This window comes from Cryptotermes secundus, unplaced genomic scaffold, assembly GCF_002891405.2.
Source record: "Cryptotermes secundus unplaced genomic scaffold, Csec_1.0 scaffold313, whole genome shotgun sequence".
Classification (NCBI taxonomy): domain Eukaryota; kingdom Metazoa; phylum Arthropoda; class Insecta; order Blattodea; family Kalotermitidae; genus Cryptotermes; species Cryptotermes secundus.
This window is the reverse complement of record NW_019744412.1, coordinates 2303822-2330968: the sequence shown is the minus strand read 5'-3', so window position 1 is coordinate 2330968 and position 27147 is coordinate 2303822. Positions and strand designations below refer to the sequence as shown.

Genomic DNA, 27147 nt, shown 5'->3' with positions numbered 1-27147 from the left:
ATTATATTGGATCATCAGTGTGGGTTTCGATGTAACAGATAAACTACAGATCAGATCTTTTGCATTTGTCAGATATTGGAGAAGAAATAGGAGTACAATGAGACAGTACATCAGCTATTCATAGACTTCAATAAAGCCTATGATTCAGTTAGGAGGGAAGTATTGTACAATATTCTGATAAGAGTTTGGGATGCCCATGAAACTAGTTAGGCTGATTAAAATGTGTTTAAATGAAACGTATAGTAAAGTCTGTGTAGGTAAACATTTGTCTGATAAATTTCCTATCCAGAATGGTCTAAAACAAGATGCTTTATTGCCACTCCTTTTCAAACTTTGCCTTAGAATATGCCATTAGGAAGGTCCAGGGAAACCAGGTGGGGCTGAAATTAAATGGGACACGTCAGCTGTTCGCCTATGCCGTTGATGTGAATCTATTGGGTGATAATGTAGATACCATAATGAAAAACACACAAACTTTAATTGATGCAAGAGGTTGGTCTAGAAGTAAACACAGAGAAAACTAAGTATATGTTGCTGTCTCATCACCAAAATGCAGGGAAAAATCATGACATAAAGATAGGAAACAGTTGTTTTGAAAATGTGGCACAGTTCAGATATTTGGGAACAACGATAACAGATCGAAACCTGATTCAGGAGGAAATTAAGAGGAGATTGAACTCGGGTAGTGCTTGCTACCATTCAGTCCAGAACCTTTTGTCTTCTCGTCTGATGTCCAGAAACATAGACATTAGAATATACAAAACTATAATTTTGCCTGTGATTCTGTATGGGTGTGAAACTTGGTCTCTGACATTAAGGGAGGAATATAGACTGAGGGTGTTTGAGGAGAATATTTAGACCGAAGAGAGGTGAAGTGACAGGAGGTTGGAGAAAACTGCACAATGAGGAGCTTCATAACTTGTAATCTTCTCCAAGTATAATTACAATGATCAAGTCAAGGAGGATGAGGTGTAGCACAAATGGGGGAGACGAGGAATGTGTATATGATATTGGTGGGAAAGTCATAAGGAAAGAGACCACTGGGAAGACCAAGGTGTAGGTGGGTGGACAATATTAAAATGGATCTTAGAGAGAGAGGATGGGATGGTATGGATTGGTCTGATCTGGCTCAGTATAAGGACCAGTGAAGGGCTCTTGTGAACATGGTAATGAACCTTCGGGTTCCATAAAATGCTGGGAAATTCTTGAGTAGCTGCAGAGTTGGCAGCTCCTCAAGAAGGGCTCAGCTCCATAAGTAAGCAAGCTATAAATGTTTTCCTGCCTACCATTGCCAATTCTCTTATGCTTTCCAGTCACTACATCAGTCCACTATGGTTCAATTGAAGTTTGTTCACTAACGGTTTCACATAAACTTTCTATCTTTGCCAATATAGTATTAACTTCTACTGATATAACCTCTTTCATTGACAGTCTTACGCCTCTTTTCAAGAGTTCGTTCAATTTAGCAACATCACTCTTTAATTCATTTAGTTCATTACTGACACCCTTTTCTGTACAATTATTTTTCTTTAAAACATCATTTAATTGCTGTAATCCTGAAGGTCTTCGTACATTATCGCTAAAAACATGAGCACGTAACAAACTATAGTCCCTGCCTTCATTGCCAGATATGAACTAGAATATTCAATTTCATGTCAAGGTCTCTCAAAATTGATTTGCAAGGAGGCAATGATGACATTCACCTGGATATGAGAAAACTTCACAATAACAAGGAGTCAAGCAGAGATTTGAGCCACAAACTTCTGAATAGAAGTCACCATAGTTCAAATTTTAATATGTACTTCACTCTCAGAAAGGCTTGGGATAAGAATCACATCTGTATTCTACTGCATGTGACTGTTTGTCTCTGACATGATATATGACAGTTTTTTATATCCAGCCCTGTGGGGTGACTGTTGGATCAAAGAAATATATTTTAATAATAATAATAAATCTCAGCTCAAGTGCAAATAGGAAACCTTACATATAGATATTTTCAAGACACCACCTTTCAGGAGCTACACCTAATTGCCAGTGTTTGTAGAGTTGTTCAGAACCTTTCTTGAAGTCACAATGTTTTGCAACAAATCTGCAAAGATATTTGAACCTTAGCACAGTGCCTGAAGTTTGAGTTTTTCAGTGGGATGTACAAATTTAGGTAGTATGAAATCGGGAAAGTACAGTAGTTGGAAAAACATCACAGCATCAGACTTCACAAGCTGATGCACCACATAGCAACAACTGGTGTGCTGGAACATTGTGATAGAAGAATACCCACTATTTGGCACCTGCGCATTGAGTGAGGCATGTCAAGCAAACTGGCCTCATTCACCTTTCCTTGCTAACATAGGCATCTCCAGGAATAAACATGGCTTAGAATATCCAGCCAATTGCAGTATTTGCAATATCATACTCACCTTCCAGCAGTCCTGCCAGGATTGTGACTCCCACACGGGGGACTATCATTTACTTTGGGGATTGTACATGAAAAATTTTATACAACTTAACACAAATCAAATAAACTATTTTGAATGATGCTGATGTTCCCATCTCACGCATTTTCAAGGCTACCATGTCTGATATTGATGTCAGGGTGCTGAAGAGTAACAACACAGATTTGTCTTATGACAACATGCTATTAGTAGAGTTCCTTGAAAGTGAGCCATGTAGTATCTATAACACTGTCAGTTGAATTCTGAATAGGGATGGACAGAAATAATATAAATTATTAATAGGATTCCAAAGAAAAGGAATATACAGATTGTGTCCTCAACAGGATAGCTTTGTTTTTACACATCTAGCTCGATGTGATTTATGCACAAGGAAAAATAGCTGCAGGCTCAAGGTTACGATCATTCCTACATGGGTGCACAAAACACATTCGAAGCACTACTTTTGCTGCCATCTTTGTGAAATATGAAGTTCCAATATGAGTGAATGAATGTACGAGTAGTTTGGAACCAGAGTTTTGGATGACTGGTTATATAATTTTACTGTGGTCTAGTGGTCAGAGTTCCTGGCTACAGATCCAGAGGTCCGGGTACGATTCCCGGTGCTACCAGATTTTTTCTGAGAAGTAGTGGGTCTGGAATGGGGTCCACTCAGCCTTTTGATCACAACTGAGGAGCTATTTCAAGGAAACAGCGGCTCCAGTCTAGAAAACCGAAATTAACTACCATGGGGATTCGTTGCACTGACCACACAACACCCTCTATCCGCAAAAGTTGGCACTAACTTCACTGCGTCAGTATAGTTCAATTGTGGACTAAGATCATAAAATATATAATTTTACACACAAAAAATTGCACCTGGAATGAAACTTATAGAGACATGGTAAAAAGCGTGATGATTTTCTTCCATGTTTCATGGAAGCTACATTGAATAAGCAACATTCCATCCGTGAATAAGACAAACCTAAACTGAAATGTTTGTGCATTACTGTTGAATGATCAGGATGGTCAAATATCAAACAACTGAATCTAAGGAGTTCTTTGTATTTTATAATCCCCCTGTCACTAGTCTCAAGTTTCTTCCCTTTCCAGTGCAATTCAACTTTATTGTATCATACACAGAAAGACTGATTCATATATATGTATAAACCTTAACTAAAGAACATTATTGTCAATAAAGTAATTCTAACGGTGAGACTTACAGTGTTTATTAAGAACTTGCTTACGTGCAAAACATTTACCACATTCTAAACATGAATATGGCTTTTCCCCAGAATGTATTTTCATATGGTCCTTCAAATGACAACCTAGAAGAAATCTTTTGCCACATTCAGGACAGCAATAACGCTTGTCTCCAGTGTGGGTCCTAGTATGTATATATAAATCACTACTTCCACTAAAACGTTTACCACACTCGCTACAACCAAATGGCTTTTCTCCCGAATGTCTTAGTATGTGCCGTTTAAAAATACTACTACTGGTAAAACATTTTCCACACTCAGTGCAGCAAAATGGCTTATCTCCTGAGTGGGTAACCAAGTGATCTTTCAGATGGCAACCATGAGCAAAACTTTTCCCACATTCATTACAGGAGAACGGTCTTTCTCCAGAATGAACTTTCAAGTGAACTTTGAGATGACTACTTCTTGCAAAATGTTTACCACACTCTTCACACAAATACGGCCTCTCTCCTGTGTGAGTTTTCATGTGATCCTGTAATGTACTTCGTCGCCCAAAGCATTTCCCACACTTCGTACAGCAGAATGGTTTGTCACCTGTATGCGTTCTTGTGTGGGCTATCAAATTACTCTTTTGTGGGAAATTTTTTCCACAGTCTTGGCAAATATATTTGTTCTTGACAGTATGGGATTTGAGTTGTTTGTTTTGATCCAGTCCATGGCATAATTTTTCTTCATTAAGTAAGTGCTGGCTATTATCGGCAAATGAAACTTCAGCAATCGTGGATGAATACTTAGTAACATTATTACAAGAACTTTTACAAATTCTTTTTACAGAAGAATCAGGTTTTAAACAGCAGTCAGCAGCATGCTCCAAAGAACATACACCATCTGGCAATCTGTGAACAAACAATAACATAACATTCAGTAGTCACTAAATGTGTTTATGGAAAATTTACAGAACTGAACTTCTTGGTGATTGCCTCGTATCTAAGCATTGTTCATCTGAGACATTTCTTAGAAAATGTTCCTTTATGCACTAACCTATAGGCACCACTGTTCTTTTTACATTTACTTACTCTTTTACTTCTACCTTCACTGACACTCTCTCCCAGCATTCTTCACCATTAACAACTGCATCAGCCAAATCCTGACCATCTTCACATGTTCCCTTAAACAATGAAGACACATGAAGACTGTGGTCTTCTCTCAGATGTGATGACATATAGTTTGGCAGATGGTTACCAACATTTTGGAAGAAGTTGTCTTGCTATTTATTACAGAACAGTATAGCACATTCCTTCATAATATCAGTAGCCATCTACCAACTATTTGGCACCATATCCCAGAAAACCAGTTTTAATATTCATTGCCATGAATACTGCAGATCTCACATGAACATGCACTCTTAATAAAAAAATCCTTCATATATCAGTATGTTACCATAAAGTACCTGAGTGGCATGAATATCTGATCGCTTGCCATTTACATACTGCCGTAGTGCGAGATCTGAATTTTCACACTGCAACTTGAAATTGTATGATGTGTCTATCTGATGCACACAATGCTCACAGACCTGCGCTGGAAGGCCATCACCAGCACATACCTAAGACAAACACATGTTCGTTCTTAGAGACAGGATGGGGTGTCATTGTCTTAGTTCATCTGGCTCAGGACAGGGACCAGTGGAGGGCTCTTGCAAACACGGTAATGAACCTTCCATTGTTCAAAACTTTTTAAATAGCTGAGCAATTGGTAGTTTCTGAAGAAGGGCTCTACTTCATGGAGACAGTTTTTTCCATTTTATATATACACAGTCCTTTTATTATGCGTACATATAGAGATACTCTCTTGGGCTGCTGACAGCCATACATCCATTTCTACTGACATGTGAATGATAAAAAACATACATACAACTAAAAGTCTAATGAATTTGTCAAAAGCATAATTCAACGGTCTTGGGCAACAGAAATTTTATTTTCAGAGCAGCTGATATATTTACCTTTTTTGATCATGAGGTCTTAACCTGGTTTATTAAGCCAAAACCAATATTTTGACATCATCGTGTGCATGGGAAATTTCAATAGCTGCTGTGTATGAACACTATCCACTAAAGTATGGTATATTCCACCTTACATTTGTAGTGCTTAGCGTACCTCTGTGTCTATGCGTCGTGCAATGAAACTGCAAGAAGTGCTGAAATAAAGTCCTACCTTTACTTTTTTCTTTGGCTGATCACAGAATGCTTCCAACAGTAACGAGACTATACAACATTAGTATACCAACTGTGTAGTACTAGTTTAGGATGGCTTCAATAGCATTGGTATGTACATTCCCAGTGTATTCTACAGTAGCCAGTTATATAGAATAAGGCAGAGCAGACTGAACTCATCTCGTTCATATTATGAACAGCTGCAAGCCCTGGTGATCACTTTTATAAAATGGGGGGAATTCAATGGACGACCAGCTATTACTTTCTCAAGACGTGTTCTGTGCCATGGGTTTCGTTATTTACATTCTCCAGCTGTTGTCAACTATGAGGACTAAAAGATCCAAGGACCATGCTAGACACTTAAGTTCCCACATAATCAATCTAATGATTGTAGAACTCAGTGTAAAATATATATATATATTTGCGAGCACGCTCGTATGTACAACGTTGGAACTTCAGCTAGCATGCATAATCTATACATAAGACTTCGTTTACAAGTAACGTCTTATTATCGTCTAAAATTTTCAGCCGCTCAATTGTGTCTACTTGCTACGTTCAAATGGTTTCACGCACAGGCAACTTACCTTAATGTTTGGTGCCAGCGACATAATTCTAGCAGGAAGATACGTTTTATCACGATCGAAAAGAGGTAATAGCAGATCATTTTGTACCATGCAGAGACGGCATATGTTGTTGAAATTAAGGGTCATTTCTAAATAATTAATTAAAATAATAGCAACTCCTGCTACAAGGAAGGTTCAAACATTGAAACTCATAAACGGATATTCAAGGCATAGTAGATCGTTATCGCCGCTTTCCTACCCGAAGAAATAATATGAATAGGCAATAGAAATTACACTGCCGTTACGAAACATTTTATTGTTATCTAGTTTATGAGTAATTATCTCCACTGGTAGGAAGGGAGCTGGGGGTTGTTGAAAAACTACTAATCCCTCACGTACTCAAAACAATGCTCTCGTATTTTATGGAATCCAGTGTTCAGTGCCTTGAGTACTCTGTTCGCAAGAATCCGCCACTGAACTCCATCTTGAACCAGATGAATTCAGTTCACTCTTTTATATCCTACATAATCCATTTCAAAATTATCCTACTATCTATGCTTAAGCCTTCCCCTGGTCTCTTCCCTTCTAGCTACTATTCACCTACGGTTTTCAGTTAACCTGATTTACAGACATTTCAAGTTCTAAACCTCATGGCTATTTCCTGTTGTTTTTATCATTCTGAAGGATTCGAGTTATAGATCCTGTTTAACATTTCATAACATTCTGTTGTTCTTTTATGTTCAGAAATTGTTAGACCCTACCTAATTCCCATACTGGAGGGCCACCTGTTATGAGCTGTCCACAACTGCTTACTCTTTCATTCACAACTACAGCGCGTACAATCAAGTGCGCGCCGCGGCTGCAATTTGCCGTGAGTCATACCACCGCAGAACGGATGCAGTCGCGGGGAGTGTTGCAACTCCTCCCCGCGACTGCATCCGTTCTGCGGTGGTATGACTCACGGCAAATTGCAGCCGCGGCGCGCACTTGATTGTACGCACTGTACCTTCCATATACAGATGCCATCTTTTTCATCAGAAGCCTGAAGATGCAATGTGTCATGGTGGAAAGGTGTTCACTTAACCTGGAATGTTGTGTACAAATAAACTGTTATTTGTCAGATTCAGCTTCAACTTTGGTTTTATTGGACTTCATGTTCAGGAGTTTAAATCAGGTCCCAGACAAGCTGACATATTTTATTTGTCTTTACTTGCTCTGGATAAACATTTTGTTTCGGTTTTAAATTACACTTCATTCCACATCCCTCCCCCTTTATATAATTCTGTCACTTTATTCCATATTCCATCTACATCAGAAGTCACTTGCTTTTAACCATAAACAGGGAACAAGACTTATGCACACTGATATATTGGGTTTCTGGACTTTATCCATCGTCCTGGTTTTTAAGATAACAAATAAAAACACGATGTTTCGGAAACTGGATCTGTTTCCGTGCTCAGGTGGAGGAAAAGGGAAACACCTATTCTGTTGGGTCCGTTAGAAAGAGCTAGCCTCAATCACTGGACGAAGACCTATGCAGTTGATGAAGTAGCATTAAATGGTGCAAGAATAAATGTATTCAATTCCCAGGATGATAATGATTAGAGAACTACTTTTATTTATTTTATATTACAGGTTGTGTGAATTCCTTCATGTTTTTTAAGTGAATGTCTTTGTTTAAAACATTTCCCACAAACTTGACATGAGAACGGTCTCTGCCCTGTGTGGACGACAGCATGCGTCTTTAGACTGTGCGACTGAGAGAACCTCTTCCCACATACACCGCACTCATGAGGTTTAAGTCCTGTGTGTGTCTGAATGTGTATTTTCAAACTATTCTTTAATGTGAAACTCTTCTTACATATTCCACAAGTAAAAGGCTTTTCTCCACTATGAATTAGTGCATGAGTCTTATATCTGTATATATTCACAAAACTCTTGCCACACACATCACAGAATAAGGGCTTCCTTTCCATATGAGTTGTTGCATGTGTCTTCAGAAGAACCATTTTGTTAAACATTTTACCACATACTTCACAAATGTAGGACTTTTGACTAGTATGTATTATTACATGTGACTTCAAATTATCTAATCTTGCAAATCTTCTTCCACAGACTTCACAGACTCGTGGTTTCTGTCCTGTATGAGTCAATGAATGATTTTTTAAACTACTCAGCTGTGTGAACTGCTTCCCACACACTTCACAACTATGTGGTTTATGTCCAGTGTGAGATAGCACATGAATATTTAAGCTACTCTGACGTGTATATCTTTTGTGACACATGCCACAAGCATATGGTCTCACACCAGTATGCTTGGTAGAATGTTCTTGAAGTTTGCTTTTACACGGAAACATTTTGCCACACATGTGACATGCAAGTAGTTCTGTGTCACACACATATGAATTCTCTTCTGACTGTGAGAGCTGCATGGAAATACCATCTGCTGAATTCTTCATGTTTCTATTTATTTGTACATCTACTTCTTTGTATTCTCTTTTCCTGTTCTTTTCAATTCTCATTCTGCCTCGAGATACACACGAATGATGTTGAGATACTGGGGCAGTTCTGTGGGAATTCTTGCCATATACGAACCTGTTAAAAGAATATACTCATTAGATAATTAACTTCCAAGAAAAAGAAAACTAGCTGACTTCTCAGCTTCTGAGTCTATGTAAAGTGTGAATGAAGTTTTCAGAATGATGTTTATATCTTCAGATACTGCACAAGACTCCTTTTATAAAATTTAAGTGTTCATGATAGTAAATATTAAGAACGTTGTCTTCTGCAGTGTGATGCCACTAATATAGTTGAAAGATATCAGTGTTTCAGGAAGAAACACTTCAAGGTTTGAAGTAATCTGGCAGTATCTTTCTCCTAAATGCTGGTAACCTGCCACCAGATTACATGGCCTTGCATCCCATATGACTGGTACCTTAAAGNCACCATATATGACTTGTATCTTAAAGAGCCTCTAACATATATATATATATATATATATATATATATATATGCAGTATTAATGCATAAAAGTTAAATCCTTGTGACCTGTTGCTCTTAAAATCTGGTAGCTGAGGCACGGGGACCAGTTCTGGAACCCAGAGGAAGGGAAATGTCTGCCATTGGAAGCTGTTACCAGAAAACTGTTGAAGTTACAGCAGACTGAGAAGACCTACTGTGTCCTGTAGTGATTTGTGAAGTGTAGTAACAAGTTGCATAAGTGTGCAATAAATCTGATTACCAATCAAAACCCTACTGAAAATTACAGGCTGGAATCAGGGGCCAGGTCGAAGGCTACAGATGCCAGGAACCTACCCAAGCCTGCTAAAGGGGCTCTCAGGATTAGGGACAAAGTTGCACAGAATTAGGAAGAGCTGCTGAAATGTATTGTGAATCTTAATCCAGGACTCCACACTGAGTATTGGAGAGTACTCGATAAACAATCTGAGACAAAAAGCCAGAGGCTTATCTTACTTATAAACCGGACTCTTATACCATTATAAAGAGGACTGGACATAAGATATTTACAGGGCTGAAAGATCCTGAAGCTCAGCATCCTCAAAATCGAGCTCTGAGGGGGAGGGGGATGATGTACCCTCTCCTTCAGGTGACCAAAGTAGAGCAGATCAGGGAACCCCTTCAAATGGAACCCAGTCTGAGAATAAGAAGGAAAATTAAACAAGTTAAATACGCACTGTAGCGCCTCAAATTTGAGATGGGAGATTGTAAGGCATTACCCAAATGTTCGAGACTTGCGAAAAGCGTTTCACAGTTATTACAGTAATCTGTCAACACCTGGACAGGCAAATAGGTTAAGAATGTTGATGATCAGCAAGTACGTGTAACCGCAGTAGCAAGAAGCTTGCCTCACTAGGCCACTGGAGTATCGTAATATTACCGCATAAACAGCGATGAGACGCCAGGGGTCCGCCCACAACCACCAATAATAACCAATCAGAATATTACTATGATAATTGAGGACACTGAGGAGGAGTTACCTACCCTCTGTCGTCAACAGCTGAATTAGCAAATTAAAACTATAAATTACGGAATTTCGGGGGACTTGGGATTACGATCTAACACAGAATATTCAGTTGCCAGCTGGAGGCGCTATTCAATATGGGTCTGACGAGTGCTGGAAGTTAGCCTGCATTCTTCTATGTCAAGTAAGTCTCTTTACGCATAACAGCCATGCTGGTTAATAATATTGTTGATAATAGTATTGTGGATAAAAGTGTTGTTGTGAGATTTGAATGTGCAAACTCAAGTGTACCCGGTGAGCCCTGAGGGGAGGATGCTAGAATCATGTAATTGCCGAGGATGTTAGTCAGGCAATAAGGAGGTTATAGCGTATGTGTCGTGGTTTGGTTAGCATAGTCTGTGGGTTTTAAGATGTAGAACTAGGGGTAGCTTGTATAAGAGTGAAAGAACGAAGGACAGTGTAACTGTATTTAATGAATAGTAAGGAACAGGATTACGTGGAAAGATTAATCCTTGCCGATAGTCAGGAGTCGAAGAGAGAGAGAGAGACTCCAGTTTCACACCCCCGAAGGGGGAGGTTCCTAGCGTAGCCACAAGTCAATTCACTATGTAGTCCCGACTGAAAGTCGGCCCGGTAATAATGTAAATATTGTAAATCATGTAAATATAAGAGTGTAAATAGATAGAGTAGATAGGATAGGATGTACCGGGATTGTGATTTACCCCTCTATAATCAACTTTCCCACGACCGATCCCGAGCCATCCTGAGCAAAGCGAGGGCTGAACGGACACAGGCAGCAGTTAGTGGCCTTGATACCAACGCCCCTTAAGATGTATTGATGATGTAACACGTGGCTACCTGTAAACTATATGAGGAGTGGTCAAGACGGAGCTATGACTATATGCCCAGGGGGTAGTCCCCACGATAGAAAAGGACAGACGATAGGTAGAGGCGGGTCAGACCAGACACGCCCGCTCTACGCCAGAAATAAGAGGTGACAGCGCCGAAAGGGCCAGCCAACAGTGAACGCTCGACTACGCGCTACCGGCCCTCGGTACTTACATCACCTTTCTTAGGTCATATAATAGATGGTGGCAGCTTTATGAGAGAAGGAAACCCCGAACAGGGGAATCCTAGCTAAGGGTGAGCTAGGAGTATTGTGTTAACTCCTTACAGCATAAGCTGGGGTGGCAAGGAGGGGTACCTGCACACCCCCATCATCACGACGTTACAAGTGGTACCAGCTTACGACATTACAAGTGGAGGCGAGGAGGGATAACTCCACGCCCCCCTGCTCTGCGGCAGTACAGTGGTGGCACCGGTGGGATACCTCCACGCCCCCCTGCCACCAGGACGTAACACGCACACATAAACTCGAATATACACATACACACACAGTACACACACATAACATGAAATTTCTTCAGATTAACCTACACCACAGCAAAGCAGCCATGGCAACTTTATGCCAACAGCTAGCTGAGGGAAAAGCAAATATAGCACTTATTCAGGAACCTTGGTTATACAAGGGTCAAATAAGGGTTTTAACCAACACAGGGGGAACAATTTACACTGATGTACCTGGAAATAATGCAAGACCCTGTGTTTACATCAGGAATCATATTAATGCCTTAAATTTGGTGGAGTTCTGTTGTAGGGATGCAACAGCAGGGAGGATAACGTACACGTATCGAGGAGGTTGCATGGAGCTGATTGTTGCTTCAGTCTACCTTCCATACGACTCGGATGAACCACCACCAACTAAGGAAATGAGGGACATCACAGACTACTGCTACTCGTATAGCAGGAAAAAGCAACTCATTATTGGGCGTGATGCCAACGCCCACCACATTTTGTGGGGCAGCACTGGCACCAATCCAAGGGGAGAAAGCCTTATGAAATTTCTGGTGAGTTCAAACCTGAATGTTCTAAACCATGGTAAGAAACCTATCTCTGTTGTCTGCAATAGGAAGGAGGTTATTGACTTGATGGTGGGAACAGATAAAACAGAAAACCTGGTCAGTAATTGACATGTATCTGGTGAGCCGTCTTTATCGGACCACAGATACATACTTACTTACTTATTCAAAGAGCTGAGCCCTTTTGGAGGAGCCACCAATTCTGCAGCTACTCAAGAATTTCCCATCATTTTATGGAACCCGAAGTTTCAATGCCGTGTTCACAAGAGCCCTATACTGAGCCATATCAATCCAATCCATACCATCCCTTCCCAGTGGTCTCTTTCCTTCTGGCTTTCCCACCAATATCCTATACGCATTCCTTGTTTCCCCCACTCGTGCTACACCTCATCCTCCTTGACTTGATCATTCTATACTTGGAGAAGAGTACAAGTTATGAAGCTCCTCATTATGCAGTTTTCTCCAAACTCCTGTGACTTCATCTCTGTTTGGTCCAAATAGTCTCCTCAACACCCTGTTCTCAAACACCCTCAGTCTATGTTCCTCCCTTAATGTCAGAGACCAAGTTTCACACCCATACAGAACCACAGGCATAATTAGTTTTGTATATTCTAATTTTTATGTTTTTGGACAACAGACGAGAAGACAAAAGGTTCTGGACTGAATGGTAGCAAGCACTACCCGAGTTCAATCTCCTCTTAATTTCCTCCTGAATCAGGTTTCGATCTGTTATCGTTGTTCCCAAATATCTGAACTGTGCCACATTTTCAAAACAACTGTTTCCTATCTTTATGTCATGATTTTTCCCTGCATTTTGGTGATGAGACAGCAACATACACTTAGTTTTCTCTATGTTTACCTCTATACCAACCTCTTGCATCAATTAAAGTTTGTGTGTTTTTCATTATGGTATCTACATTATCACCCAATAGATTCACATCATCGGCATAGGCCAACAGCTGATATGTCCCATTTAATTTCAGTCCCACCTGGTTTCCCTGGACCTTCCTAATGGCATATTCTAAAGCAAAGTTGAAAAGGAGTGGTAATAAAGCATCTCCTTGTTTTAGAAATTTGTAAGACAAATGTTTACCTACACGGACTTTACTATACGTTTCATTTAAACACATTTTAATCAACCTAACTAGTTTCATGGGTATCCCAAACTCTATCAGAATACTGTACAATACTTCCCTCCTAACTGAATCATAGGCTTTCTTGAATTCTATGAATAGCTGATGTACTGTCTCATTATACTCCCATTTTTTCTCCAGTATCTGCTGAATGCAAAAGATCTGATCTGTACACAGAGATATTAGGTTTTTGGGCTTTATCCATCGTCCTGGTTTTTAAAATAACTAAGAAAAACACAAAGTTTCAGAAACTGGATCTGTTTCCGTCCTCAGGTGAGGGAACAATGTGTTATGTATATTTTTCTTATTAGCTCTCATGGATTTAGCCTGGTCTCAGGTGTTTATAACCTTTGTGTTTTGTGACATCGTTTATCCAGTGATTGAGGCTCTTTCTAAGGGACCCAACAGAATAGGTGTTTTCCCTCACCTGAGGTCGGAAACAGATCCAGTTTCTGAAACGTCGTGTTTTTCTTAGTTATCTTAAAAACCAGGACGATGGATAAAGCCTGAAAACCTAATATGTCTGTGTGTTATACACCATCATCAGAATCCTATAGTAACTATTTGATCTGTAGTTGATCCATTATGTCAAAACCCACACTGATGATCCCCAATAATATACACAAGTTTTCAAATAGGTAACATGACAACAAAACAAGTTACCTTTAGGAATCCTAGGAGAACCAATTGGGAGTCATACAAGGACAACCTAAAGGTGAATCTGGAGATTATTTCGTGAAATATACGCACGATAAGGGACATAGATTGATCTGTTGACCAGTTGCAACAGGCCATTATCTTATCCTATTATATTTGTCCAGCCAAGATCACTCGCTTACCAAGAAATGCACCTTGGTGGAATAACAAGCTGAGTGGGCTAAGAGCTAAAACAAGAAAGCTATTTAATGTAGCAAAAAGAACAGGGCAGTGGGACACCTACAATGTAACTCTCACCTGTTATAATAAAGAAATAAGGAATGCCAAACGATCCTCATGGAGGAGGTACTGCCAGGAGATCAATGACGTACTACGCAGTCCCAGACTCATGAGGGTCATGGCAAAACTGGCGACCAACAAGGTCAGCACTATCAAGCTACCTGATGGTAAGTATATCCAAACTGGGAAAGGAACACTGAAAGAACTGTTCAGAGTTCAGTTTCCTGATTCAAAGCTGACAGATGTTACAGGTGATGGGCGGGTCCAGCAGAATCTGGATGTATGTGGACACATAGCGAACAGGGGAGACTGGAACTTGGCCAATTAGGTAATCAATTAATCAAAAATCAGATGGCCTTAGGTACTTTCAAACCATTTAAGTCTGTGGGAACAAATGGAATTGTACCAGCACTTCTGCAGCAAGGGGTGGAACATATAGTCCCCCACACCTATGCGGCATATTCAGAGCCTGCATGGCGCATGGGTTTATTTCTAAGGCCTGGAGGAAAATCAAAGTGACATTTATACCGAAGCCTGGGAAACTTGATTATACCGAGGCTAAGGCTTATTGTCCTATCAGCCTGTTGTCTTTTCTTTTGAAAACGATGGAGAAAGTAGTAGACACATTAGGGACAGTGCATTGAAGATTCATTCTCTGCACTGAAACCAACATGCTTACCAAATAGGTAAATCTACTGAAACCGCTCTGCATAATGTGGTTACACACATAGAAAATGCCATCGAACACAAGGATATTGCCCTTGGAGCATTCCTTGTATAGAGAGAGCCTTTGACAGAACCTCTTTTAACACAATAAAACAGGCTGCTGAAAGGCATGGCATTGAGCCCGCAATATGCAGATCAATTTGTGCCATGCAGGAAAGCAGGAATATAAGTGCTACATCGTCTGGAGAGACCCTGAGAGCGTCTGCGGTGACAGGGTGGTGTTCTGTCCCCTCTGCTGTGGAGCCTGGTCATGGATGATCTTCTTTGGTAGCTCAACAGTAAAGTTCATTTCACTGTAGGATATGCTGATGATATAGCAATCCTAATCAATGGGAAATTCCCTTACACTGTGTCAGAGGTCTTACAAACAGCCCTGTGCACAGTTCAACAGGGGTGCGAAAGGACGTGATTGTACCCTTTACTAGGAGGAGGAATATTATGGGGCTTACGGAACCAATCCTCTTCAGTCAAGTGGTCAGGCTATCCAGTGAAGTCAAGTACCTTGGAATAACATTAGACAAGGGGCTGACATGGAAAACAACAGCTGGACAAGGCTATTAACAAGGCCTATAAGGCCTTCTGGACATGCAGAGGCACGTCTGGAAAAACCTGAGGACCGAAATCAAAGGTGGTGTATTGGATATACACTGCTGTAGTAAGGCCCATAATTACCTATGCTGCCACTATATGGTGGCCCAGAGTTAAACTTAAAACAAGTCAGGCAGAACTTAGTAAATTGGAAAGGATGGCCTTCTTGGAAATTACGGGAACAATGAGAACAGCTCAGATAGCTGCAATGGAAATCCTACTAGGACTCCCCCCACTGCATCTGCAGATGGAAGCAGAGGCCAAGTTAGGAAATTACAGATTATGTTGCAATGATCAATGAAGAAATAAATATGAAGGTTTTGGACATGCATACATGATTCAGGATATGAAAAAAGAACCCATCCTGCAGATGGGATCTGATAAAATGATACCAAAACATATCTATGATAAACCCTTCATGATCAGATTTCCTGATAGAAGTGAATGGAAAGAGGGGTTTCAACCTGATAGAAAGGGAGGACTAATCTGGTATACAGATGGTTCCAGGACAAATAAAGGCACTGGAGCTGGGGTGTATTGTGATGGAATAGGGTGGAAACGTAGTTTCGGCCTTGGTCAGTATACAACAGTATTCCAGGCAGAAGTGTATGCCATTAAGGCATGGACAGTTGAGAATTTAGATAGAAACTATAAAAATAGGAATATCTATATTCTATCAGAGAGTCAAGCTGCAATTAAACCACTTGGTACACACCAAATCACTTCAAAGTTGGTCTGGGACTGCCACCAATCCCTCACACAACTGGCCAAACATAACAGAGTACAACTGATATGGGTGCCAGGTCATGAGGGTATTGCAGGGAATGAAACTGCAGATCAGCTGGCAAGAACAGGACCTGAACAGCCGTTCATAGGACCTGAACCAGCTTGCGGCATCTCAGTAGGAGAGTATTGCTGGGAATGAAACCGCAGTTCAGCTGGCAAGAACAGGATCTGAACAGCCGTTCATAGGACCTGAACCAGCTTGAGGCATCTCAGTAGGAGAGTACTGTAGGGAATGAAACCACAGATCAGCTGGCAAGAACAGGATCTGAACAGCCATTCATAGGACCTGAACCAGCTTGCGGCATCTCAGTAGGAGAGTACTGTAGGGAATGAAACCACAGATCACCTGGCAAGAACAGGATCTGAACAGCTGAACCAGCTTTTGGCATCTCAATTGGAGTTGCCAAGAAAATGATCAGGGACTGGAAAAACAGAAATCACAAAAAGCACTGGGAATCCAAAACTGGACTCAAACAGGCAAAAGGATTTATATCAGGACCCTCTGCCAAAAGAATGAGGGACCTGTTGAAATTAAACAGAGATCGATTAAGATGGGTGGTAAGATTACTTACTGGACACTGCCACCTAAAAGGACACCTTTTCAAACTGGGACTGACAGATGACCCAACTTGTGAGAGGTGCCTACAAGAAGAAGAATCAGCCACACACATCCTATGTTATTGTGAGGCTATAGCTTACTTAAGATTTTGCCACCTGGGTCAGTTCTTCATGGAACCAAGTGACTTTTATGATGCCCCCATAAATAAAGTCCTACATTTCATTCGAAGTGTAGGATTAATAAATGGTTAGTCCAAAGGGGAAGCACAATAGATCATTGAAGGTTGCAGTGCTAGGGCTGAGTTTTATGGCTCACCCCTCATATTCATACTCATACTCATTGTATTTTGTGTTACATGCAATGTACAGTATATATGCCAGTAATAGTAATTAAAACTCACCCTTTCAAGTTAAACATCACTTCCTCTGATTTCTTTTGCTTAAGATCTTTATATTCAGTAACATTCAGTTTAAGAGCATCATCCTACAATGAAACAAAAGAATCTAATAAAAGAAATTCTTGCAAATAAAATTCAAATTAACATGATGAACTATGAAAACTAATTTTTCTCCCATTTCTCCACTCAAAAATTATATCAAAAATTGTTTCTTGAACATGCAATTTCAAGAGATCTTTACCTACAGCACTCCTGCAAATTACCATGAATAGAAATAAAAATCATCCATTTCAGACAATAAAATAATACAGGTACTATAGCTAATATCATGTCTCAGATTGGCAGTAGAAAAAGAGCAATATCAATAAAGCAATAAGATTTCACTTGTCATTTAAAGATGCGCAAATGGAATAACACAATCTGATTCAAAGGAAAGGAAATATAAATTGCCAAGTCTACTTTAACTGTTTGCATTAAGTTACCTTTAAGAATTTACTTATACGTACATCAGAATCTTGAAAATTATGGTCACTATCTTGAGCTTCACAGATGTCAGAGGCTACTGTAGTTTCATCATTCACAGTATTCTATATCAAAGACAATATAGATATATTAATGGCAATAAACAATTATGTAGCACTTAAAGCAGCCACAGTATGTTTCTAAAAGTAACTAAGATCTTACTGATCCTGCCACTGTCAGATAAGATGACTGTACAGCTGCAAGGCATTGGCGCAGTGTAGCATTGGATTCCTCACACTGGAGTTGAAATTTGTAAGATGTATTCACTTGGTATTCACACTTTTGGCACACTTGAGACGGCAATCCGTCATCAACATGGAGCTAAAATATAATTACATTTCTACAAGACAGAAAATTCAAAGGAACTTTGTTTGCTTTAAAATCTCTGCTATTTATTTTCAGCAGTGCAGATATAATTACAGCTTTATCATCTTACATCTTTACATATCTGGGATATAACATTGTGTATTCTACTGAATATCAACAAAAGTTTGACAGAAACATATCACCTCCATCTCCTGGTGCAAAAAAATACAAGCAAGAAACCGGAGACTGCAACTGTCCTTTCTCTCCGCTTCATCCTAGTTTCCTGCATGGCATATTCCCCAACCCTGAAGATAGGGGCAACATGTTCCTCAGAGACATCAACTGATTTTCGTAGGAATAGACGACATTGTATCCCACAAGGCAACTCTTCGTAACAATCGCTGTGAACTGTGAAACCTCAAATTTTTTCTTTTCTTTGTACATTGCAACAACAGACTTTTTTTTACATATTTTCTGTTGTACTGACGATAGGAAAATAATTAACAGAAATGCAATAATAACCTACTTTTACTAATGGTACAAGAGACATTATTCTAACTGAAAGCATTTCCTCTTCGTCAAATATATGTACCAGAGGTTCTTCCCTTGACATACACAGACGGCAGACATTATTAAAATCGAATTCCATCTTTTGTATCGAAATTGGGTTTCCCATACCATCACATGACATATGAGAAACCAACCACACAGAACCAATATTGCCAATGCTGCCAATACTATTTAACGAACCACGTTCACCTCTAGGTCGCAAACATGAGAAATCGTCATCTGCGCCGAACACTCCTGCCATCTGATCGGATCATCTGTACTATCTGTACCAATCACACAACAGCACGTGATATGACGCGAAATATTTGAATCATTCAAATGATTCAAAGCGAATTCATGAACTTTATGAACTTCATGAAGAATAGTGTATAACAGGGCACCAAATTCGTTCAGCCAACAGCTTATACGAGATACACATGATTATAGCCAGTGAGGCCGAAAAATAGAGTGTGGAATAATAACGAACAATACGTGTGAACATTAATATAAAGTTGCACAAAGACAAAGGAAATGGGTAACACAAAATTACAATACATCTATTTATATGTATTATTACACCTATTGTATTATATTTGTCTGAAAGAGTCACAGATTCCCCTAAGAAAGCAATTTGATTTTGTCTACCGTTGGCGGTAGTTATGGTCGGTTGTAATCGTTTGCATAATAGTGATTTAGAGTGTATAATTTATTGCTTACTCTCTACCGATTTGTATGTGATTTGATGTCGTGAAACAGGAGTCGACGTTTACCCACGAAGTTACATCGACGTATTAGACATGTTATTTTGTATATGAATCCCATACCTACTACACTGAATGAAGTTAGAAATGTACAGAAATCTATCAAGCTAAACATTCTTGTGGTATGATATTTGATCCAAATTATTGAAATCTTACGTAGATTACATGAGTATCCCGTACATTTATCTTTGTATGTATGTATTTATTTCGTCTCTATAGATCATTGTTACATGATATAGGACAAGTCAGTTACTGTACCTTGGCTGATTACAATAAGAGAATAAAGTTACAATACTTAAAATTGTTTACAATAGATTACAGTAGTTAAGATTTCACATAGTGTGAGGTAGAATCCATATTAGGTCCCCTCGGCACGTCGGCTTCCATATGTCCTATTGTGCCTGTACTGGTGATAATGTTTATGGAGAATGTGATGGAATGAGGATTGGCAGGGGAAACCAAAGTACTCGGGGAAAACCTGCCCCAGCGCCATTTTGTCCATCACAAATCCCACTTTACTAGACCGCAGCGGTGGGAAGCCAGCAACTAACTAACTAATTAAATGGAATTATTGCAAAGGTTAATTAATTCTGTCCAGATGACTGATGGTTTTTTCTTTTTAATCTTTTATCCTTTACATGTTTCAGTACTATAGACCAGTGCTTCTCAAGCCGCATATTTTTAAACATGGAAGTATTCATGAATGATTGGGAATTTTCAGACATCCAAATCTTTCAACATTTGGGAAAGGCAATACCGATGTTTATGACCAGTCATAAAAATTGCCTGCAAGCCGATTACAACAATGGGCGGCATATCCTGTTCTCAGAACTGAGCAAAATAACATCTGTGTTGCAAATGTCAGTGTCCAATCAGCAAGGAAGTATAAAGAAAATGTTTCCACTGAAATTGAAGATCAAGGCAGTCTGTATCTGGTTCTCAAATCTAGTAATACTGAATACTGTTTCTTCGCAAGTTTGCATTGCAGTGTTTAAGTGCTTGTTTCAAAACCTGAGTGATTTAAATTTTAATATGAATAAGAGACAGGGGACTTTGTTTAATTTTGGTGTTAAGAAATCTCATATTGAAGGTGTTTGTGATGCAACAAGTAGTGATTCATCCACCTCAAGCCTACATAGTGATGTCCAGGATGTACAAAATGAAGGGAAAACCACCAGCTCACAGAAGAAAATGTCTGCATCCCTTCGTAAATACATGGACAGCTACTTAAAATTTGGTTTCATACAATGCCCTTACACTGACCAATTGCCACGACCTCAATGTGTCATTTGTGCTACTGTTCTGGGAAATGAAGCTATGAAGCCATCTACTAACTGATAACTATATTTAAATGTAATTTTATGTTTGTCAACATGCCACACTGTATACATAAGTGCACTAATACTCTTTATGATTATGCTATAATTAATTACTAATATTATGTTAGCTTAATGCATGAACTTTAACAAAACTGGAAAGGTATTTACGAGTAAATTTGTTGGGACTGGGCCCTCATCTTATAAAGAAAGAACTTGCTGGGCTGCAGTCTCATAAAGGTTGAGAATCACTGCTATAGACCATCATCAGAAGTGTATCAATACAATTAGAAAACACTATTACAATATGTATTTTGAATGTTAATATGTTAATAATACAATGTATAAATCTAATGTTTTTAACAATTACAGCGGCTTCTACCAACATGTTGAAATATTTATTACAGTTAATGTGTTTAAAAATGTTAATTTTTTAAACCAAATTGGTTCATGTCCCTTCTATTTCCTGTCCTTAAAGTAAGCCAAGCATCCACCGCCCTGCAGTTCTGTTGGTGGAAGCTTGGCTTCCTTTGGGAAGAGAAAATAGAAGGGACACAAACCAATTTGGTTAAAAAAAATAGCATTTTTAAACACACTAACTGTAATAATCCAGTCAATGAAACAGCAGATCAGTTGGCAAGAATGGGATCTGAACATCTGTTCATAGGACCTGAGGTGATCTGGTATTTGCTAAGTCCTTTAATTGCAGCTTGACTGTCTGATAGAATGTAGATGTTTCTCTTTTTATAGTTCCTATCTAGATTCTCAACTGTGGATGCCTCAATGGCATACACTTCTGCCTGGAATACTCTTGTGTAGTGCCCAAGGCTATATACCCCAGTTCCAGTGCCTTTTATTTGTCTTGGAGCCATCTGTGTGCCAGATTAGTCCCCCCTTTCTGTCAGGCTGAAACCCCTCTTTTCATTCCTTCTGTCAAGGAATCTGATCATGCAGGGTTCATCATAGACACGTCTTGGTATCATTTTATCAGAACCAATCTCAAGCAGAGCCGCACTTCGCACTGGTTTCTTGCTTGGCTTATTCTTCATACCTGAAGATAGACATAACATTTTTCGCCAAAACATCAGTTGAATTTCAAGTAACAACTACATAGTATCATATCCCAGAAGACAGGACTCCCCAATATCCTTTTCCCTTCAGATATCGAGGAGTATGATTCTCTTATCGTTTCATCAGAGATTTTGTTGTGATTAGTGCAAGTAATGAACACTCATTCAGTTAACAGATTTTCTGCTTTTTGATGTCGGTGCTTTCTCTCTACTGTTACTGTCCCATTATAGACTTCATTGTATCATTCAGAATTCTGTAGCATGTTTTATAACCTCAGGTAAGAATATTATATTTGAGCATCCTGTACCATTGATGTTTCATTCATTCACTTCTGTCTTTAATGCAACTTAAAACTGTTCACAGTCTGTCTTTAATGCAAAATGACATTAAAATCACATCAGTCGCTACCTGTTTACCCCAATTGGCCAATTTCAGGCAATTGTTCACTTTTTGCAACTGTCACACTGCACTAGATGGTAAATCAATGTATTTTGATGCTATTGCATATTGTTGATCACACTAAAATGCCTTTCCTTGAGAACAAAACTCTCTGTTCCACATTACTTTGTCTTTGTAATGTCCATGTTTGTGCCCCCTTTGTATGCATGTTCTCAGGTAAGAATACTAATTTTCTTAATTGTCATATTCAGTTCTGTACCTATAATTTTAATATGAGTTCACATGCAGAACAAGCCAGAATCTTTATGCCTGTGCCCAAAACAGTCTCTGTTTTGCTAGAATTGAGGCTGTACTGGCATTAACTCATAGAGTGCTGTCTTTTGGATGTGACAGGAGGCCATGCCATAGCTCAAGTGGCTAGTCCCTGGCTTCCCACTGTGGCAGCCTGGGTCTGGTCAAGTGGGATTTGTGGTGGACAAAGTAGCGCTGAGGTAGGTTTTCTCCAAGTACTTCGGTTTCCCCTGCCAATCTTCATTCCACCAAATTCTCCATCATCATAATTACCCGGGGCAGGTACAATTCGCCAATCAGTGGCTGCTGTGCTGAGTGGACCCAACTGGACTCGGCCCCCTACTAGATGTGACATCATGAAATATTGTAGAGATTTGCTCATGTTTTGGAGGAATGTACTGCCTCCATCATCAGAGTCAAAGAGTAGGCCAGACTCGCAGCAAGCAGACTTCGCTGTGCATCGCAGAAGGTAGTACTCTCCAGTTCATATTTTTTTCATTTAATAACAGTGTATGAATTTATAATTATTTAGAATAAGTCTTATGTACTAAAATTGCTGGCTAGCCCTTAAACTGAAACATTCAAAGTTCAGCTCTGGGCTTTAAGTCAAGGCTGTGTTCCTGTTTGCAGGAAATGCCTCTCTGTGTATCAAATATAGTAAATCTGGATGTTGGATATACAAGCTATTGAACTTTGTGCTCATTGTAAGTTTGTAAATGGAAAACTTGCTTCCAGTTTAATAATCAGAAATTGTCAATGCTTGTTAATAATTTTGAAATGTGAGTTAGGGGTACAATATTGTTAGAATTAGTAATCCATTAAAAGTATAATGGATTGTAGGAAATTAAATAATCCCTTGTTCTGCTGTGTAAATGGTGGCAGAGAACAATCATTTCATGAAAGATTTCCACTCTTTAAGCAGGTTAGTAAGTGAACTGAAAAATTTTGGTTCTGACATCTTTTACATGTAAAGAAATACAAGCTGATTCAAGTTGTCAGGTGGCATATATCTGGTAAGGTTAGTGTATACATATGTTCTTTCATGAATATGTTTTCTTTTGGTGCATGTCAGTGTGGTTACGTAAATAATACATAAAATAATTTGACATATCAATTATTCTTTGCTTTACTTCCAAAGTGAAATCTGATCTAGAAAAGTAAAATCAGACTGGATAAATTTAAGTCACAGAGGGCATATTAATCACTGATGCAGCAATACTTGTTATGGTGAGTCAAATTATACACAGCAAAATTTCCGTATAACAAAGCTACTGGAAAGTACACCACATTTTAGGTTACAGTGTCCGTTCAGGAACATGCCATGTAAAAAAGATTGGGCTTCAGACATTTTTTTTTAATCACATGCACCATAACATACAAATAAAATACACATTTTAACTATTTTATCTGAACCTTACTGCTATCTGTGAGCCGACTGTCTAGATAATGTGGGACCCTCAACGTCTGACAACCATATGGGCCTTCACGGCCTGGTAATTTGGAAGGTTGCAGTATACTATACATAATATAGAAATCAGAACGTGGCCAGTATGTTTTCACAACAGGCTTAATAACCAGGAACAGAGGTTGATTAGTCATGGGTTTGTTATTAAAAGAGGGGTAGATTGAAGCACTCGTTTGTGAAGCTGTACTCATAATCTGTAACTGTGGAACGTCCTGTATCTGTTATGCCTGCAGATAATTTAACTTCTGCTCTGATTCATCACATTTTCCTCATAGGGTGATGTTCTGTGTTTTCTGTTGTAACCACAGCGTAATTTTTTGGCCTTTTTATTGGGTGGGGGATTGTTTTACAGTACTGTTAGTATCTGGACTACATAGCACCAGATCATATGCTGACTGATAAATGGGAAATTAGAAAATGTTTTTTATTTAATTAATTTTAATTTATTCTGTTGATCCATACTGGTACAACCATTGGATATAGAAAAGTCAAAAATATAAGACAGTACAATATTAATAAATAATGATAAAGAAATAAATAAGACATGCAATCATTAAAAGATTTTGTCAAAAATATAAAAATAATAACACTGTAAATACTGATACAATGATGTTGCTATTACCATCAGAAATATATCTAGGTTTATGCATAAAAAATTTACCTGCAGTATAAAAAGAATGCTCATGCAAATACTTTTTAATGCTTTTAATATCACATGCCAAGTCCTTAATGTCAGCTGGAAGATGGTCACATACCTTAACCCTGCGTAGGCGGGACTTTTATGGAACATCGTTAAGAGAGTCGTTACTTGAAAAAAATTAGAATTATTCCTGGTATTAAAATTATGAATTTCAGATTTTTGTCTAAACAATGATTTATTGGTAACCATAATCAGAGCCAAGGAGAGTATGTACTGAGATGCTAGAGGTAGTATATTTAAAATTTTTAAAAATTTTCTGCAAGAATCCCTGGGTCTTGCTTCCATTAGTATTCTAACCATTTGCTTTTGGAGTGTGAAAATATTTGTACTGTGGGAAGAAGCTCCCCAGAAAATGAATCCACATGTTATAACTGAATGAAAATAAGCAGGATAGATTATCTTCAGGGAATTTAAAGATAAGAAAGGTCTGATTGCTCTTGCAATATAACATTCTTTGTTTAATTTGGAAGCCAACATATCGGTGTAACTCTTCCAAGACAGAGTATTGTGAAGTACTAGCCCAAGAAACTTTAATTCAGTAGTACTGGCAATAATTTTGTTAGCAAAGCAGGATGTTCACACCAGTGCATGCCATCAGTCCACGAATCATGTTAGGGCCCCACAAAATGGGGACTATGTGATCTTGATGGATGGCCAGCAACTGCTGTCATATGTACAGACGCCTGCATTAGAAAGTCCCAGCACATTCAGTGAGTTCTTTTGTTGCCATCCGAAAAGTGGTAGTCGGAGGGTGGCAGATCAGGGCTATAAGAGGGGTGTGGAAGAACTTCCCATCCCATCTTTGCAATTGCTTCCAATGTGAGGCGAGTGGCATGGGGGCGAGCGTTGTCATGCAGGATGATGTTTCGTCCTGGACGTTTATCGTGCAATGCACGATAGAGCTTGTGCAGCGTCTGGACATAACGAGCAGCATTGGTGGTTTGCCCAGGTTCCAGGAATTCGGCCAGAATAAACCCCTCTGCATCCCAGAAGATGGGCACAATCACCTTTGCAGCTGATGGCACTGTCTTTGCCTTCTTTTTTGATGAAGAATGCAAATGGTGCCATTCCATACTCTGCCGTTTCGTTTCAGGTTCAAAATGGTGAAACCAGCTTTCGTCACCTGTCACAATACAGAGCAAAAAATCATCACCTTCGTGTCGATATCTCTGCAACCTTTGTGGTCTTCGGTCAATAACCGCGGGACCCGAGCACAAACTTTCCTATACCCTAAGCTTTCAATCATCTCCTGTACTGCACTGTGCCCTATTCCGGGCTATTGTGTCCACAGTCACATGCCTGTCATCTTGAATGATCTCGTCCACTATTTCCTTGTTGCGTTCAGTTGAGGCTGTTCAAGGACGACAGCTCCAAGGCTCATCTTCAATGCTGGTGGTCCCATCTTTAAAATGTTTCACCCATCTTCGACCACTGCTTGAACCCATGCACACACTTCCATAAGCATGCTGAAGTCTCTGGTGAATTTCTGCAGCAGGGATTATCTCTTTCACAAGAAATTTGATGACAGCACGCTGGTGAAACAACATATCGTTGTCGGCCATTTTGTTAGGGGTGATACTGGTCATGTGATGCAAGCTATTGACGTCACAAGACACTCAAGGTTAACACAACAGCTGGTTCCACCTACCACCGTACTTTTTTTCGTCTGCTGTTCCCAGGTTGCATGCAAAGAAAAGTTGCTCATGACTTTCGGTACGACCTATGTAGTTGTGTTGTGATGGATTTAATAAAGAAATTCCATGGAAGAAGATGGCTCAGGATGATCAAGGAAAAGATGGAGAGCTCAACTGGAGACATACTAAGACAAACTCTTTTTAGAAGTATACCACAGAATGTCGTTTTCTTGCTAATCACATTTAACCTTATAATGCCTTTGTATTGCAAGTGTTTGACAACATGGAGGAGTCATAGCCCCAAACATCAAGTGTTACGCGAAAGTTCCAGTCACCAAAAATATGACATCTATGTAAATTTAAAATCCATACATGGCTTCTTTTGTTTGGGATTTGAGGTTCTCACAGCAGTGAAAATTAAGACTGCAGCCTTAAGTATTTGCTGTGAAATACTGGAAGAAGACCATTGCTATGGATGGATACTCTCTGATGGCAGCGGCTAGGTCATATCTATGGTTGTATAAAAATTACACAGTTTTCATTTCTTATATTCCATACATCTTATGAGTTTATTATGTTTATTTACAGTGAAGTTCACTCTTCTGACAACAACACTACTTCATTTTAAATAAGCTATACAGAGGCAATAAAAAGAAGCCCCATGGGTGTATCCCTTCCAAATCTCCCAGTTCTCTCTAGTTTGT

General features: G+C 39.2%; 2 protein-coding genes across 5 annotated transcripts in view; both read right to left on the bottom strand.

Moving 5' to 3' along the window:
• Positions 1–3630: 3630 nt before the first annotated feature.
• Positions 3631–7113, bottom strand: LOC111874710 (gastrula zinc finger protein xLCGF3.1-like). Of its 2 annotated transcripts, XM_023870435.2 has the most exons (4): positions 6425–7110; positions 5082–5234; positions 4708–4799; positions 3631–4527 (listed from the first exon to the last, which is right to left on the bottom strand). In XM_023870435.2, the coding sequence occupies exons 1-4, from the start codon at positions 6548–6550 to the stop codon at positions 3636–3638; spliced, it is 1263 nt and encodes a 420-aa protein (XP_023726203.2). In that variant the 5' UTR covers positions 6551–7110; the 3' UTR covers positions 3631–3635. The 2 variants fall into 2 exon arrangements, with proteins under 2 accessions (XP_023726203.2, XP_023726205.2); XM_023870437.2 differs by lacking the exon at positions 5082–5234 and having other exon boundaries at positions 6425–7113.
• Positions 7114–7995: 882 nt separating this feature from the next.
• Positions 7996–27147, bottom strand: part of LOC111874712 (gastrula zinc finger protein XlCGF28.1-like) — a 33246-nt gene continuing 14094 nt past the window's right edge. The window contains exons 1-6 of one of the 3 annotated variants that reach the window (XM_023870443.2): positions 18784–19020; positions 18461–18665; positions 18114–18272; positions 17936–18016; positions 17433–17515; positions 7996–8998 (exon numbers count right to left, since the gene is read on the bottom strand). In XM_023870443.2, the coding sequence (XP_023726211.1) occupies positions 8023–8998; positions 17433–17515; positions 17936–18016; positions 18114–18272; positions 18461–18466 (1305 nt within the window). In that variant the 5' untranslated portion in view covers positions 18467–18665; positions 18784–19020 and the 3' untranslated portion in view covers positions 7996–8022. The other 2 variants (XM_033755570.1, XM_033755571.1) reach the window with 2 other exon arrangements.

What these genes read in the sequence shown, in the direction of transcription:
- LOC111874710 (XM_023870435.2), bottom strand. Translation starts at nt 6,550, where the DNA reads ATGACCCTTAATTTCAACAACATATGCCGTCTCTGCATGGTACAAAAT. An exon ending in CGCTGGCACCAAACATTAAG is followed by an intron (nt 5,235 to 6,424) that starts GTAAGTTGCCTG and finishes TGTTTGTCTTAG; the next exon opens with GTATGTGCTGGTGATGGCCT. An exon ending in GTGAAGGTAGAAGTAAAAGA is followed by an intron (nt 4,528 to 4,707) that starts GTAAGTAAATGT and finishes GTTTGTTCACAG; the next exon opens with ATTGCCAGATGGTGTATGTT.